Source organism: Eptatretus burgeri, chromosome 2 (assembly GCF_056783735.1).
Source record: "Eptatretus burgeri isolate ZD-2024b chromosome 2, Ebu_testis_v1, whole genome shotgun sequence".
Lineage (NCBI taxonomy): Eukaryota > Metazoa > Chordata > Myxini > Myxiniformes > Myxinidae > Eptatretus > Eptatretus burgeri.
The window spans coordinates 132,318,360-132,335,140 of NC_140962.1; the positions used below are offsets into that span (position 1 = coordinate 132,318,360).

The window sequence follows — 16,781 nt, forward strand, 5'->3', positions numbered from 1 at the left end:
TGGGTTTCAGCTGCAACTCCTCTACCTTCAAACCCATCCAGGTGCAGCCAAGTGAGCCTTATTCAAAATAAAAATATCAAAAAGAACCCAGATCAAAAAAAAAATAATAATAATTCTGGCTGCTACACCATGTGTCCGACCAAGTTGAAATTTAAAACGTATATTCCCCATCACTACCAGATCATACTTGTGAAATTTTATGTCGATTGATGAAGCGGTTCAGGAGAAACAATTTTTAAAAGATTTTTGCTCAATCCAATATGGCTGTTAGACCATGTGACATCAAATATTTGTGAATACCCTGGTATCCCCAAGGCTTATAGCGAACATTTGTGTGAAGTTTCCCCTCGATCTATCCAGCCGTTTTGGAGAAGAATTTTTTTTAAGGTTTTAGGGTAAATCCAATATGGCTATCAAAATATGTCACCTACGATACCGCTTCTTCTTCTTTCGGCTGCTCCCGTTAGGGGTCGCCACAGCGGATCATCCGTATGATCCGCATAATGATTTGGCATAGGTTTTACGCCGGATGCCCTTCCTGACGCAACCCTGGTCGCCTCTTACGACACAGGGATATGGTACACCTATTTTAACTGGGGTATACACCGGGCCCAGTACACTGGTACTCATTTCGCCGACCTCGGAAGGATGACAGGCTGAGTCAACCTCCTGGTGTATTAATTCAGTGGCCCAACGGGGCTTGAACTCAGGACCTTTTGGATCCCAAGCCGCTGCCCTAACCACTACGCCAACACCAGGCTATGTCACCTATGATACCATATGTGTGAATGTTTTGTTCCTCATGGACAGGTGGTCATCTGTGTAAAGTTTTGCCTTGATCTGTTCAGCCATTTCAGAGAAGATTTTTGAAGGTTTAAAAAAAAAAAAGAAACCAATATGACTGCCGAATAATGTGACGGATGATGTCATTTTTTTTTTCTGTGGACCAATTTATCCCTAGATGACCATCAAAATTTTTTATACTCATCAGATGTAGCATTCTACATATGCAACTATGATGTCATAATGAAGGGACCTATGATGTCATTATAAAACTGCACATTCCCCATAAGTACTCCTTGCCATGTGCCAAGTTTCATTTTTTTCCTTGGTGTGGTTTCAGAGATAAAGAGGTCCAAAGTTTTTCCATTTTTTCAACATGGCTGCCACACCACGTGACCTTCATTACAACGTTCTCCATGAGTAGTTGCTCCTATGGTGAAAATTTTGTGTCAATCCGACAAGTGATTGTGGAGAAAAAACATTAAATTTCTGTGCAGACAAACAAACAAACCAACCCAAATGCAATACCCTCTCCTCTGGCGTTGGAAAAGGCGCTGTCACACCTTGACGATTTAGCCAGCGTATGCCGACTTATGAAAAATGTGTCTAAAACGCCGGCACACGTCGAATACGTTATGGGTAAGTTTTGTATACGTTAAGAGCATGCTGAAAAACACTGCCATATGTCGTTGTACACTCGCTTTCATCGTTGTACTTTGCGGTTGTCCTCAAATTTTAGCGTGCGTGAAATTTTACGCCGTATGCCGGCGTATGACTCACACGTTCCGCTACGCTGGCCATAAGTTGTAGGCACGTTATGCGATCGTTGACACACGTCGACACACGTTACTTGTAAGTTATTCATAAGTCGAAACATGTCGAGCTAATGATTAGCGTACCCGAAACTTATTTATAACCTATGAGTAACGTGTTGTAGGCACGTTACACGATCGTTGACACACGTCGAGGCACGTTATTGTAAGTTACTCATAAGTCGAAACATGTCGAGGTAATGCTTAGCGTACCCAAAACTTATTTCTAACCTATGAGTAACGTGCTTTGAACCAATGTGTAACGTACCTCCAACGCATATCAATTGACGTATGTAGACGTATTTGATGGACGTATTCCAGACGACCATAGAACTTACTGAACGTGTTTCTAATTTACAGCTACCGTATAATGGCGTATTGACAACGTTTAAAAAAACAAAAAACAACAATAACTTCCGATATTTCGTCACGTGCCATTACGTCACATCCGATTGCCTCTTCAGTTTGCTCATGTCTTATTCTTAGTTCCTCCTCTGTGAATATTTTCTGTTTGAGGATATTGTCACGTTGACGTTGAAACTTAAAAGCAAATGTCCGAATATATTTTAAAATTTGTGATATAATAAAAAAATAATAATGAAAAACAACAACAACAACAACCTCAGATATTTCGTCACTTGCCTTCACGGAGCCAAGGAGAAAAAAATAAAATGTGCCTTGACGGAGAAAATAAGTTTCGGGTATGCTAAACCTTACCTTGACGTGTTTCGACTTATGAGTAACTTACAAGGAACTTGTGTCGACGTGTGTCAACGATCGCATATCGTGCCGACAACTTATTCCCAGCGTAGCGGAACGTGTGAGCCATACGGTGAGTACGTCGTAAAATTTTCAGCATGCTTCAAATTTCACGACGTACTAGACATACTACGACGTATGACAGCGTACTTCATCGTTTTTCAGCGTGCTCTTCATGTAAACCAAGCTTACCCATACCGTATTCGACGTGTCCCAGCGTTTTAGACGCATTTTTCATAGGTCGGCATACGCTGGCTAAATCATCAAGGTGTGACTGCGATGTTGACACTTCCAATTTTCAGGCGGTTATGATTTAAATCGGCGAGCGGCAGATTTTTAATATGCTACGCCTCGTGATCGTCGGCGATGCGTGCAGCACGCTATGCATACGTTAGACTATCGTTGGGCATAGGTTGTGAACGCCGACAACAGGCTAATCATTCGTTGGTATAAGTTATCTATGTGTGATTAAAACGTTCTGTGTACGTTACTAATACGTTATGCATACGTCCAACTCGTTATGAATACGCCCAAAACTTTTTTTTTTAAAACATCAAAATTTCAGCGTACGCCAACGTTTTACATACATTTTTATACGTTGCCATTGCTGGCTAAAACGTCAAGGTGTGACAGCGCTTTTAAGAGGATTTGTCGAACCACGACTACATCACATGGTAAGGTCCCGGAGTTTGTTGGAGACAATTATGAACTCTTTGCTCAGCAGCTCAGTTTCTATTTCATCACTAACGACGTCACTGATGTTGGGAAATGGAAAGCGATTCTTCTGTCGTCGCTGCCAGCAGAGGTGTTCCATCTGCTGTCTGACTTGATTTTGCCTGCGAAGGCATTGGATGATGCTATCACCTACGAATCCGTAGTCAAGACGTTGTACGACAATATTAACCTGGGCAAGTCGCTGCAGTTATCACGGCATGAGTTTGACGATATCTCACGGTATATGCAGGTATTTCACGAAGTTGGACTTGTGTGATGCCTTCTTCCATCTCGAGATCACACCAGAGGAGCATCACCTCCTTACCGTCAATACATGTCCGGGTATGTACCAGTATACCTGTCTTTGTTTTGGTATCACTTCAGCTCCACAAATGTGGCAGAAAGCTACGGATCGTCTTTGTGCCGACTTACCGGCACAATGCTACTTGGATGACATCGTCATCACGGGAGCCACAGCTGAACAGCATATTGAGAAAATTTAATTGGGTGATGTTTAAGTTAGCTACTCAGGGTCTCTGCTTGAACAAAGACAAATGTTTATTCTTTCATAAGCGAGTGGAGTACCTGGGCCATGTCATCACCCCGTATGGGCTGTCGAAAGCCCCTCAGAAAGTCGATGCCATCGCTGACATGTCCAGCCCAAGGGACAAAGTTCAGCTTCGTTCCTTCATTGGGTTCGTTCAGTATTACCAGAGGTATGTCAGCAACTTAAGCATTGAGCTCGCTCCGCTGACTCACATGCTGAGTTGAGATGTTCGTTCGATGGAACAAGCAGCATTTGAACAAGTCAAATCTCACCTTACTGCAGACACAGTTCTTGTGCATTATGAACCTTCACATCCTCTCATTCTTGCGTGTGACAACTCATCATACAGCAACGGTGCCGTCTTGTCTTAGGTAAGGAGTGATGGTACTGAGCGTCTGGTGTGGTTTGCGTCACATGCTCTGATGGTTGCAGAGCAAAATTTTGCTCAAATTGAGCGCGAAGTGCTTAATCTGGTATGGGCCATGTTGAAGTTTCATCAGCACTTGTTAGTTCGACATTTCCTCTGACAAATTGATCATCAGCCTCTTCAGTTTTTGTTCAATCCTCGGAAAGGAATTCCAGTCACTACCACTTCTTGGCCACTGCTATGGTGTCTCTTCCTCAGTGCGTATGACGACAAAATCAAATTTCGTGCTCCCGAACAGCACGCTAATTGTGATGGCCTGTCTCAACTGGCATATCCGAAGGTCAGCGCCGAATCCACAGTAAAGTCGAGGTGTACATGTTCGAACAGATCGAGTCTTGCCTGGTAATCACTGCGGACTTGGCCACTGCCATTTGTAGCGAGACCGTTTTGTCACGTGTTGCACATGCTATGTTGTCTGGTTGTTGCCACGAGTTAACATCGACGTCAGCATATACTCCATATGTGTCGCATGTCCAAGCTGACTTTAACTCAAGGTTGTGTAATGTCGGGCATGAGGGTGGTCATTCCTTCTTCATTAGGGCAGCGCCATCTCAATGAGTTGCACGAGGGTCATTTAGGTGTGGTTAAAACAAAGAGTTTAGCCCAGAGTTTGTTGTGGTGGCCCAGGCTTGATGTTGACATCGCACGGATGGTAAAAGCATATGTGCTGAATGTCAAACTGATGCTGATAATCTCTCAATTGTCTAGTTGTTGTGGCCACTCGCCAAGAGAATGTGGCAGCGCGTTCATGTTGATTTTGCGGGTCTGTTCATGGGCCGTATGTTTCTAGTGGTAATCGATGCTTACTCAAAGTGGTCGGAAGTAGGTATCCATCATGTAGTCCATCTTGGCAGAGAACACGGTGGAGTATCTGCAGAGTATTTTATGAACAAAGGTGTTCTGGAGATTTTAGTTTTGGACAATGGTCCACAGTTTGTATCTGAGGTGTTTCCTGTGTTCATGCATGGTAACGGTATCAAACATCTGAGGTCAGCACCTTAACACCCAGCTACAATTGGCCAGGTCGAGTCAATTGTCAAAACTTTGAAACATGCTTTACGTAAGGGCCAAGTGGTATGATCCGTTCAGAGTCGGTTCAATGTATTTTTGCATGTCTATGGTAATTCGGTGCATTCTACGACGCAGGAAACACCTGCATTCCGCAAGTATGGCTGACAGTTGCGGTCACCGCTGGATTTTCATCGACCTTGCACACTGCCAGTTGTTCTGGCGATCGATGTACGCTTATTTACAGTGGATCAGTCAGTTTTGGCACGGAACTATTTACACCGACAGAAATGGCTACCAGCTACTTACGATCCGAGTTTTCGGTCCGGCTAGCTACCTTGTTTGTACTTTGGCCGGTCTTACCTAAAAACGTCATGTGAATCAATTGTTGCCTCGCAGGTCTGATCATTCATGTGCTGCTGATTCCGTTCCTCCATCCCATGTGTCCTCCTCCGTCAAGGTGCCAGTAACCACATTCCGACCACCTGTCCTTTTGTCTGTGGATCCGGATGTTCGGGGCAGTGATAGGATCATGGATGTTCCTCCGGTATCGGTTGCACCTGGTTTGGTGTCTGGTGGGGAGCCTTCACCTGTTTCCAATGCCCTGCCGTCGCCGGTCGTGTCTGTGGCTCAATGTCCGCGTGTTTCTTCCATACGTGTTGTACGACCCACGCATTTGGGTGATGATGTGACATATGGAGGGGGGGGGAGGAGTGTAGTAGCGTGTATGGCCGAGTGATGCTGCTGTTGGTTCACCCAAGTGAGGCCTGCTTTTACAGTTTGCTAAATAACTTGGTGTACACCATCGATTGTCTCCCACAACTTCATTCAAGAGAGTAACTGGACGTGTTCCTTAATGTGACGTGACTTGATACAATGTAGCAGGTGATTAACTGAAAATAAACAACAAAAACAACCATTATTAACAACAACAACACCATCTCGAGTTTGGCACCGAAAACAACCTCAACATGGCTACTTGAGCACAAATGGCCCGCACACATACCTCCACAGTCTGTCGGTCATGAACCTGGATGTTTACAAAGCCAATTACATATCGATTTTAGCATTACAAAGCATAGAATATAGCGTTTTGGAGACTTCGATTCTCAGAAGACAAAAACCATATTGTTTCAGGGAACCGCCATTTTTACCACATGACATCATCACATATCTTATGTTGAACAGTGTTGGACACATCACATATCTGTCTGTGTCTGTTTGTGGTGAGGATGTTGAGGTCGTGGAGAGATTCACTAACCTTGGCAGTGATATTCATGTCTCTGCTGGCTGTGAGTCAGAGGTCAATAGACGTCTGGGTCGGGCCTGGGGAGTCATGGATTCACTGGATCATGGGGTGTGCTACTGCCGGTACCTGTGCGGGAGGACGAAAGTCCGAGTCTTCAGGACCTTGGTGCTTCCAGTCTTGCTCTATAGATGCGAGACTTAGACTCGAACCAGGGATCTGAGACGGAGACTTAATTCCTTTGGTACCAGGTCTCTTCGGAGAATCCTTGGCTATCGCTGGTCGGATTTTGTGTCCAACGAGTGGTTGCTGAGAGAGACTCAAATGAGATTTGTTACCTGCATAGTCCGTGAGCGCCAGTTGCGGCTGTATGGACATGTGGCTCATTTTCCTGATGCTGATCCTGCTTACCAGATTCTTTCAGCGAGGGAGTCTCGTGAGCGGAGGAGGCCAATGGGCCGACCATGTGCCTCGTGTTTACAGCAGGTTGATCAGCATCTCAAGGAGATGGGGATGGGCCAGACATCTGCCTGGGGGATGGCCATATGGAGGCCCCTTGGGGTACCGGTGGAAAGTGAACACAGCGATGCACTGTTCTGGCACATGCTCCCATACCTGACCTGACCTGACAGTGTAATAATACATGAGAACGTGTCCGAGCGCAGTTTCATGAGAGTAGCCTCCCTTACATGACAAGCTCAGATGAAATATTCTGAATAAACTTGGCAGATATAACGATTTAAAGCATAACTAAATCACAGACATAAAAGTTTGCCTTAACATTCTAGCCCCCAAATTGAGAAGTATCAAACATACGTAGCAATTTCCAAGAGACATAATATGGCCAAACTAATAACCACAAATGCATCGACAGTTATGATCTTTACACAAACGAGAGAGATACGGTGTTGGAAAGTACACCCGCACTCTCTAAGATTAGACAGTTTGTCCACAGGTCCAACCAAACAAACAAAAAAAAATCTAACAGTCTTGACAAACCCCTTTTTGTCCTTGATAATCTCAAGAATCCTAGCAAGACACCATGACTTTCTCGGGGTATTGTCAACCACTAACACAATGTCATTCATCTGCATGTTTCTGCGAGGGTGCAACCATTTCTGTCTCTCTTGGAGGAGTCGCAGGTACTCTTCAGTCCATATTCACCAGAACATGTCGGCCAAGTGTTGTACCTGTCGCCACTGCTGGTTTGCATAATTGTCAGATTTGTCAAATTGTCCTGGTGGAAGAGATTCTACTCTCTGCATTAGCAAAAGGTGGTTTGGGGGTAAGTGCATCCAAATCTTGGTGATCACTGGATACTTTGAGAATCGCCTCCAACTCACAGAATGGAGTGGATAAAGACTCGTCGAGACTGATCGATTGCTGCCGAAGCAGTGAATAGAAGACCTTGCGGACAATGCGAATCGGACACTCCCATACGCCACCATTATGGGACCCAGCAGGTGGATTGAATATCCAAGCCACATGATGTGTTCTGTTGTAGAGTTTTTATGTAGTTTTCCTCGATTCCATCTCTAGATCTCTTCACGCAATTCATGTTCACTTCCGACAAGATTTGTCCCATCGTCCGATCGAATCACATGAACCGGGCCTCTCCTTGCACTCAGTCTTTGGATAGCATTAATACATGAGTCTCCGCACACTAATTTGAGATGAACAGCTCTCATAGCCATACACGTGAACAAGACACCGTACCTTTTCACCATGCGCCTTCCACGCTTTACTTCAAACGGTCCGAAGTAGTCCATCTCAACAGCCGTGAATGGTGCTCTTTCAGACACAAGGGAGTCTGGGGGGAATGTCAGCCATCTTCTGCTTGAATGCCTGAGCCTGGTATTTGCGACAGATGACACATTTTGCCACGAGTGTCTTGATAGCTATTGGTGCACTGATGAACCAGTACTTCTGTGGTACAGCTGCTAATATGATGTTCTTTCTCAGATGACCAGCATACTTGTGGAAGTACTGCGGATAAACCCACGAGACATGAGATTCCTTGGGGGAGGAAGATTGGATGCATGGCATCAAATGGAGTATTGACACCTTCAAGCCGACCACCTACTCTGATAACTCCATTCACCTAGAAAGGATTGAGCTTATGCAAGGGGCTGTTTTTCCGTATATCTTGTTTGTCATTCTTCTCTTTGCCTGTAAGGATGTCTCTCTCTTTCTGAAAATGCTGTCTCTGAACGAGTTTCACAAGAACTGTTTCTCCTTGATGTAATGTTCCAATGCAAGGTGAGTTCAGTTGAGTAGTTGTTTGGTCTTCTTGTCATCAACAACCCTGTGACTACGGGTTGGTGAGTTTGATGCAAATTTCTTAAACTTTCCCCACAGCGAACAGTATCCATCTTACTGCCGTTCTCAATTTCTGTCAATCACAATGAAGTTTCACCAGTTTTTCGATGATCGAGTCTGATCCGTCGACTCTGGTTGCAGTTACCGAAACTTTCTTGACTTGTAGGTCATATTCTGGAAGGTCTCTTTCTTCACCTCTGACCAACTGCTAATCAGATTCGGATTTCTAGAGGAACGATGAACCATGAAACCATTCAGTCTGCTGTATAAACTTGTCAATATGAAGCCCCCTTGATGCATCGTCAGCAGGATTGAACTTAGATCCCGAAAAAGTTCCATTGGTTTGTTTTGGACCCGTCTTGGATGGTGGCCGCACAGTTCGCGACGAAAATGTGGATTTTTGTTGACTCCTTGGCTTTGTAACAGATGACCGACATGCTATCTTGTCCAAAAGTGCATGCTGTTGATAGGATAGTCAAATTCCTGAGCAACCTTCCTGGAAGGGTGAACCACCATAGTCATAGCAGTCAATTCCATTCATGAAGAATAAAAAAACTACAACGAGGCTAACAGCAGGATAAAACTAGAGGGGGAGCACTCGGGAGAGTGCAAAACCTCCGCTGCCAATACTGCTGGGTCACTCAAGTGAACCTTATATCTTATTCATTAAATATGATGTCAACAGTGCTGACAGTTATAGTTCTTTTCTCCAACATTTTTTTTTGGGGGGGGGGGGGTAGCAAATCACTTAAAACATGTAGAAATGCAAAAAAAAGAAATCGAAATTTTCTTGAAACAAAAGTTGCAAAAATTTTTTTTTCTCCAAAAATTTTTTTTGGGGGGGGGACGTTGGAAATCACTTAAAATATGTAGACAGGCAAAAAAATTTTTTTCTCTAACTGTTTTTTGGGGGGTTGGAAATCACTTAAAACATGTAGAAATGCAAAAAAAAAAATTTTTCTCCAACAATTTTTTTTGGGGGGGGGTAACAATTTTTGGAGGGGTTGGAAATCACATGTCGAAATGCAAAAAAGATTCCTTTTTTGAGGGGGTAACAATTTTTTTGGGGGGGGTGAAATCACTTAAAACATGTAGAAATGCAAAAAAATCTTTTTCTCTAACAATTTTTTTTTGGGGGGGGGTTGTAAATCATTTAAAACATGTAGAAATGCGAAAAAAAAATTCTTTTTTTGGGGGGGGGTAACAATTTTTTTTGGGGGGGGGTTGGAAATCACTTAAAACATGTAGAAATGCAAAAAAAAAAATTCTCTAACAATTTTTTTTTGGGGGGGGGAATTTTTTTGGGGGGGGGGAACCCTGAACCAAGTCCAAAATTTAATGGCATTATCCTTGGACCATACCTAACCCCCCCACCAAGTTTCGTCGAAATCCGTCGAGGAGTTTTTCCGTAATACTGTTCACAAACAAACAAACAAACAGAAAGGGGTGAAAACAGTAACCTCCATCCATCTTCGAAGATGGTGGAGGTTAACAAGGCCAGGTGTTTGAAAACAAGCTGAAAAGATTCTACTGTGAGCTCAGGAAACAGAAGCAGAATGTGTCATCCCCTCCTGAAAAAGAGGAACTGGAACGATTCTGGAAAGGAATTTATGAAGATCGAACATAACACAATAAGGATACATAATGGATCCGAAACCTGGAGGTGAAGAAGCACCATCTCGAGGAAATGCCCCCAATAATTAATAATTGATGCAGAAAATATAAGACAACAACTTGCAAAGATGGCAAACTTAAAAAGCCCTGGCCCACATGGGATCCCAAACTTCTGGCTAAAGCAATTTGATGCTCTCCACGTTCACTATGCTTGAGCATTCAATGAACTTTTCCCAAAGGATCAGGAAATGGATGAATGGCTCACAGAAGATGACATCTTCCTCATGCCAAAATCTGGAGAAACCCAACTACCTCACAAATACCAGCCAATGACCTATCTACCAACAACGTAAAACTTGTAACAGGAATCATCACAGAAACGATGTACCACCACCTTAAACAACAAGAAGGCCGAGAGGCAGAAGAGAAGGGATGCAAGGGAGGATGCTATGGAACAATAGACCACCTACTACTAAACAAGACCATACTCAAAAACTGCAACACCAGGAGAACCAAATTGTCCACAGCCTGGATAGACTATAAAAAAAGCTTTTGATAGTGTCCCACATTCATGGATGAGAAAGTACATGCAAATGTTCAAGTTAAATCCCCAAATAATCAATCTGATTGAGAAAGCCATTGATCTATGGAAAACCACACTAATCCTGCAGCACTCAGAAGGAATGATCGATATATCAGGAGTAACAATATGATACGGAATCTTTCGAGGAGACAGACTTTCCCCCCTCCTGTTTTGCCTGGCTCTGGATCCACCAAGTAACATCATTAATGAGCAAGGACACGGATCCACCCGAACAACCAATAAATTGAAGTTCAAACAAACAGGAAAGGTGACACATCTACTGCACATGAATGATTTAAAAGTCTTTGCACCGAACGACAAAAAAATTGGTAGAACAACTGGATTTAATGAAACAGTACTCTGACGACATCCAAATGGAATTTGGCCTCGATAAGCGTGCCAAATGTGCATTTGTGCAAGGTATACTAATAAAAATCGACCTTGATACAACAATACAGGAACGAGACAAAGAAGCATCTTACAAATACTTTGTAGTTGAAGAGGGCCACCAAATATGTCATTAAAAATGCGCAAAACAATTACCAAAGAACACCTGCTGAGAGAATGAGGCTGATCCTGAAATCACCTTTCTCCAAGGAACACAATTAAAACCATAAACCAACTTGCAGTACCAGTGTTCCAGCACAATTGTGGAATAGTAAACTGGCCACAAACAGAAATCAGAAAATTAGATATCAGAAGAAAGAAGCTCCTCAAGATCTACAAAAATCAATGCATCCTGAGAATGTACCTGCCTAGAAAAGAAGGAGGTGGCAGCCTAATGGAACTCATGAATTATCTCTCGATGGATTATCTAATAATGGATTATCCACTGCAGGATAATCAGAGTATGTGAAAAGTTCAACAGACTTCCGAATACAATTTGTGCACAAGCATGAACACAAGCCAGAGAAGATATCTCCAACTCACCTTGTAAAAAAAAAACTTCCAAAAACAGGTGCGAATAGAAGATGTCACGCACAAAACTGAAACAGAAACAAATATGGCCCCAAATGACTGCAAAAAAAAAAAGAAAAAAGAAAAATATAATACGAAATACTAACAGATATATAGAGACAACTGAGAGAAAGACAAATGAACAAGGAAATATAAAAAAAAGAGTTGGACAGATTGGGGATCTTGGGGACAGATTGGGGACAGACAGACAAAGAATGGATGGTCACTGGAATGGTGAAGAAGAGGTCAGCTCAATTTGGATGGAGAACAAATCATTATAAATGCCCAAGACCATTATAAACACACACACACACACACACACACACACACACACACACACACACACACACACACACACACACACACACACACACACACACACACACACACACACACACACACACACGATATTTATTCAATTTTATATTTGCATTTTTAAATCCTGAGAAAAAAAATCCACAAATAAAAACTTCATAAATTATGTTGATGTCGTAGATCTTCGAAAGTCTTAAAACGAATTTTAAAAATCCAGTTTGTTTGGTCATCATTTAGGGTTTTAGACCTTTATGGTTTGGAGAGGACATCACTTAGGCCTTTAGGGTTTGGAGAGGAAATCATGTAGGCCTTTAGGGTTTGGAGAGGAAATCATGTAGGCCTTTAGGGTTTGGAGAGGACATCATGTAGGCCTTTAGGGTTTGGAAAGGACATCATGTAGGCCTTTAGGGTTTGGAGAGGACATCATGTAGGCCTTTAGGGTTTGGAGAGGAAATCATGTAGTATAGGCCTTTAGGGTTTGGAGAGGAAAATCATGTAGGCCTTTAGGGTTTGGAAAGGACATCATGGAGGCCTTTAGGGCTTGGAGAGGAAATCATGTCGGCCTTTAGGGTTTGGAGAGGACATCATGTAGGCTTTTAGGGTTTGGAGAGGAAATCATGTAGGCCTCTCGGGTTTGGAGAGGAAATCATGGAGGCCTTTAGGGTTTGGAGAGGAAATCATGGAGGCCTTTAGGGTTTGGAGAGGAAATCATGTAGGCCTTTAGGGTTTGGAGAGGACATCATGTAGGCCTTTAGGGTTTGGAGAGGACATAATTTTGGCCTTTTGGGGTTGGAAAGGACATCATGTAGGCCTTTTTTGTTTGGAAATTACATCATGTAGTTCTTTTGGGTTTGGAGAGGAAATCATGTCGGCCTTTAGGGTTTGGAGAGGAAATCATGGAGGCCTTTAGGGTTTGGAGAGGACATCATGTAGGCCTCCAGGGTTTGGAGAGGAAATCATGGAGGCCTTTAGGGTTTGGAGAGGACATCATGTAGGCTTTTATGGTTTGGAGAGGAAATCATGTAGGCCTCCAGGGTTTGGAGAGGAAATCATGCAGGCCTTTAGGGTTTGGAGAGGACATCATGTAGGCCTTTAGGGTTTGGAAAGGACATCATGTAGGCCTTTAGGGTTTGGAGAGGACATAATGTAGGCCTTTAGGGTTTGGAAAGGACATCATGTCGGCCTTTAGGTTTGGAGAGGAAATAATTTAGGCCTTTAGGGTTTGGAGAGGACATAATTTTGGCCTTTAGGGTTTGGAGAGGACATAATATAGGCCTTTAGGGTTTGGAGAGGACATAATATAGGCCTTTAGGGTTTGGAGAGGACATCATGTAGGCCTTTAGGGTTTGGAGAGGACATAATGTTGGCCTTTAGGGTTTGGAAAGGACATCATGTAGGCCTTTAGGGTTTGGAGAGGACATAATGTTGGCCTTTAGGGTTTGGAGAGGAAAGTTTATTTAATTCGCAATTGGTCAAAGTGGAGTTATCAACTTCAACAGTCTGTACGGGGAGGAGTTATTTTCAATTGACAACATGGCAGAGGCTTTGATTGTGATTCGCATTTCCCGAAACAGAAACACCATTCACACGAGTTTAAGTCAAAATATTCAGTAAACTGTTGTTAACGGAGAACGACAAACACCCACTGTTCTGGCGATGTTTTCTCTGTGTTGAGCTTTCAATCAGAGAGCCAATTTATCATCATATTTGAATGCGAATAAGTGAGAACGAAAGACTGTTGGTTGGTGCGGTGTATAAAAACTGTTGTTAGATTTTTTATTTATTTTCCCCCCCAAAATGATTTGATAATAGTAATTATGCATTCACATTGCTATTTGTCACTATACATGCGTTTTCATAAAGTCAGAAAATATCATTCGCTTCAAATTTAACGATTCTTTTTGTTTGTTTGTTGTTTTTTTTTTGTGCGCATGCGTCAATCCCCCTCAGTGACTGTCATGGCCGACGTCCCGAGCCCTTTTGTTGCAGAGCGCGGCAACAGTAATCCGTGTGGAAATATGGAATCCCTTGGTACGTCAGTTCAAACATCTTCTTTTGAGCTTACCCGTCCGTGTGTGCAGGCATCTCAGTTGATATGTGTGGTAGATTACGTCGATGTACCGTGCAAGAGCTGTTGGTAGCTTGTTGGTTGGTAGGCCTTGGAAGTAGCTGGAGGATAGGATTGGTGATTGTGTCCATCTGTGCTGAGGCCTGAGTGCGATGTCTGTGAGACGTGTCGTCGGGGATCGTGTGTGCTCGGTGTTGTACATTCTTCGCGCTAAAACCGCCTTGCCCCCCCCCCCCCGAGCGAGCCGACCTCCAAAAAGTGAACAAACAAACAAAAAACAATCATCTTGAACTCCCTTTCGATTCCCCCGAGGCCGCCACACTGTTTTCGTACACATTGTTTGTCCCCGTGGTCGTCGGTGTGACCGATTTTGTTTTATCTCGGGTTGGTGCAGCGCAGGCGTGATGGGCCGAACGGTCTCTTCCTCCTTCGCATTTACCTCCATCACCCGAACGTGGGACGGAGACACCGAGTGCCGTTCTCGTTCCATTTGAAGTGCAGGATTCGACGGCAGATGTTGAGTTTGTTTGAAAAACATTCAAAACTCCACTCGAGTTGACTGATTTACAAGGAACTTTGGTGAAGGAGGAAGACGTTCGGCCCATCGTGCCTGCGCTGACACCGAACGTCAGATATTGTCACCCATCGACGCACGGGGGTACACCCACAAACGACGATTGTCGTTAAAGTTCAAGGTATTGTAGCTAGGAGCAGTCGTTGGGGAAGAAATTTGTAACTTCTTCAGTGTGCCGGCGATGATTCGCCTACTCTTGGTGAAAGACACTATGGGACTCTTCAACGACAGGATGCCCGGTTTAACGTCCATTCGAGCGACGGCGCACATTGATGAATCGCCCTGCCGATGAAACACCGGAATGACAGTTTATAGCTTGGTCAGGATTCAAACCCAGGTTAGACAGCTTAGCGGTGAGTGTACGTACCTGTAGGCCATCTCACCAACCGTGTTATTCGAGAGAGGGAGGGAGAAGGAGAGGGAGGAGGGGAAGAAGGAGGAGGGAGGGGGGAGAGAGAGGGTGGAGGGAGGGAGAGAGTGAGAGAGGGGTGGAGGGAAAGGGAGGGAGAGAGGGGTGGAGGGGGAGGGGGAGAGAGGGGTGGAGGGAGAGGAAGGGGGAGGAGGGAGGGAGGAGAGAGAGGGAGAGAGAGGGAGGGGGAGGGAGGGAGAGAGGGAGGGAGAGAGAGAGGGAGGGGAGAGAGAGAGAGAGGGAGAGAGAGGGGAGGGAGAGAGAGAGAGGGAGGGAGAGAGGGAGAGGGAGAGAGAGGGAGGGAGGGAGAGAGGGAGAGAGAGAGAGGAGGAGAGAGAGAGAGGGAGAGAGAGAGAGGGAGGAGAAAGGAGGGAGGGGAGAGGGAGAGAGAGGAGGGAGGGAGAGGAGAGAGGGAGGGAGGGGAGAGGGAGGGAAGGGGAGAGAGGGAGAGAGGGAGAGGGAGAGAGAGAGGAAGGGGAGAGAGAGAGGGAGGGAGAGAGAGAGAGAGGAGGGGGAGGGAGAGAGAGAAAGGGAGGAGAGAGGGAGAGAGAGAAGAGGAGAGAGAGAGGGAGGGAAGGGAGGGGAAGAAAGGGAGGGAGAGAGGAAGAGAGAGAGAGAGAAGAGAGAGGGGGAGGGAGAGAGAGGGAAGGGAAGAGAGAAGAGAGAGAAAGGGAGGGAGAGAGAGAGGAAGGGAGAGAGAGGAGAAAGAGAGAGAGGGGAGAGAGAGAGGGAAGGGAGGAGAGAGAGAGAGAGAAGGGAGAGGAGAGAGAGAGGGAAAGGGAGGAGAGAGAAAGAGAGGGAGAAAGAGAGAGAGGGAAGGGAAGAGAGAGAGGAGGAGGAGAGAGAGAGGGGGAGAGAGGGAGGGAAGGGGAAGAGAGAGAGAGAAGAGGGGGAGAGAGAGGGAAGGGAAAGAGAGAGAGAGAGGGAGAGAAAGAAGGAGAAGAAGAGAGAGGGAGAGAAAGGGAGGAGAGAGGAGAAGAGAAGAGAAAGGAAAGGGAAGGAGAAGAAAGAAAGGGAAGAGAGAGAAGGAGAAAGAGAGAGAGAGGGAAAGGAGGGAAGAGAGAGAAAGGAAGAGGGGGAAGAGAAGGGAGGAGGAGGAAGGGAGAGAGAGGGAGGAGGGAAGAGAGGGAGGAGGGGGAAGAGAGAGGGGGAGGGAGGAGGGAGGAGGGAGGGGAGAAGGGAGGGAGGGAGAGAGAGGGAGGGAGGGAGAGAGAAAGGGAGGGGAGAAAGAGGGAGGGGAGAGAGAGGGAGGAGAGAGAGGAGAGGGAGAGAGAGAGAGGGAGAGAGGAGGGGAGGGAGGAGAGAGAGAGAAGAGAAGAAAGGAGAGAGAAAGGGAAGGAAGAGAGAGAGGAGAAGAGAGAAAGGAGAGGGAAAGAGAGAGAGAAAGGGAGGGAGAGAAAGGGAAGAAAGGGAAAGGGAGAGGGAAGAGAGAGGGAGAGAAAGGGAGGGAAGGAAGGGAGAGAGAGAGAGAAGGGAGAGAGAGGGAGAGGAGAGAGAGAGAAGAGGGAGAGAGAGAGGGAGAGGAGGAAGAGAGAGAGAGGGAGAGAGAGAGAAAGGGAGAGGAGAGAAGAGAGGGAGGGGGAGGGAGAGAAGAAGGGGGAGGGAGAGAGAGAGAGAGGGAGGGAGAGGGGGAGGAGGGAGGAGGG

At 45.1% G+C, this 16,781-nt stretch overlaps 1 protein-coding gene and 1 long non-coding RNA gene across 5 annotated transcripts in view; both read left to right on the forward strand.

The window, feature by feature from the left end:
• LOC147033175 (uncharacterized) overlaps positions 1-16,781 on the forward strand; it is a 388,661-nt gene that overhangs the window by 17,226 nt on the left and 354,654 nt on the right. The gene's annotated exons all lie outside the window — the stretch shown is intronic.
• PRPF39 (pre-mRNA processing factor 39) overlaps positions 13,997-16,781 on the forward strand; it is a 61,134-nt gene continuing 58,349 nt past the window's right edge. For 2 of the 4 annotated variants that reach the window (XR_015055456.1, XR_015055457.1), the window contains exon 1: positions 13,997-14,115. Coding sequence is in view for 2 of the 4 variants with exons in the window: in XM_085871297.1 (XP_085727423.1) it covers positions 14,016-14,115 (100 nt within the window). In the remaining 2 variants the exon portion in view is untranslated. The remainder of the gene's footprint in view (positions 14,116-16,781) is intronic. The other 2 variants (XM_085871297.1, XM_085871298.1) reach the window with 2 other exon arrangements.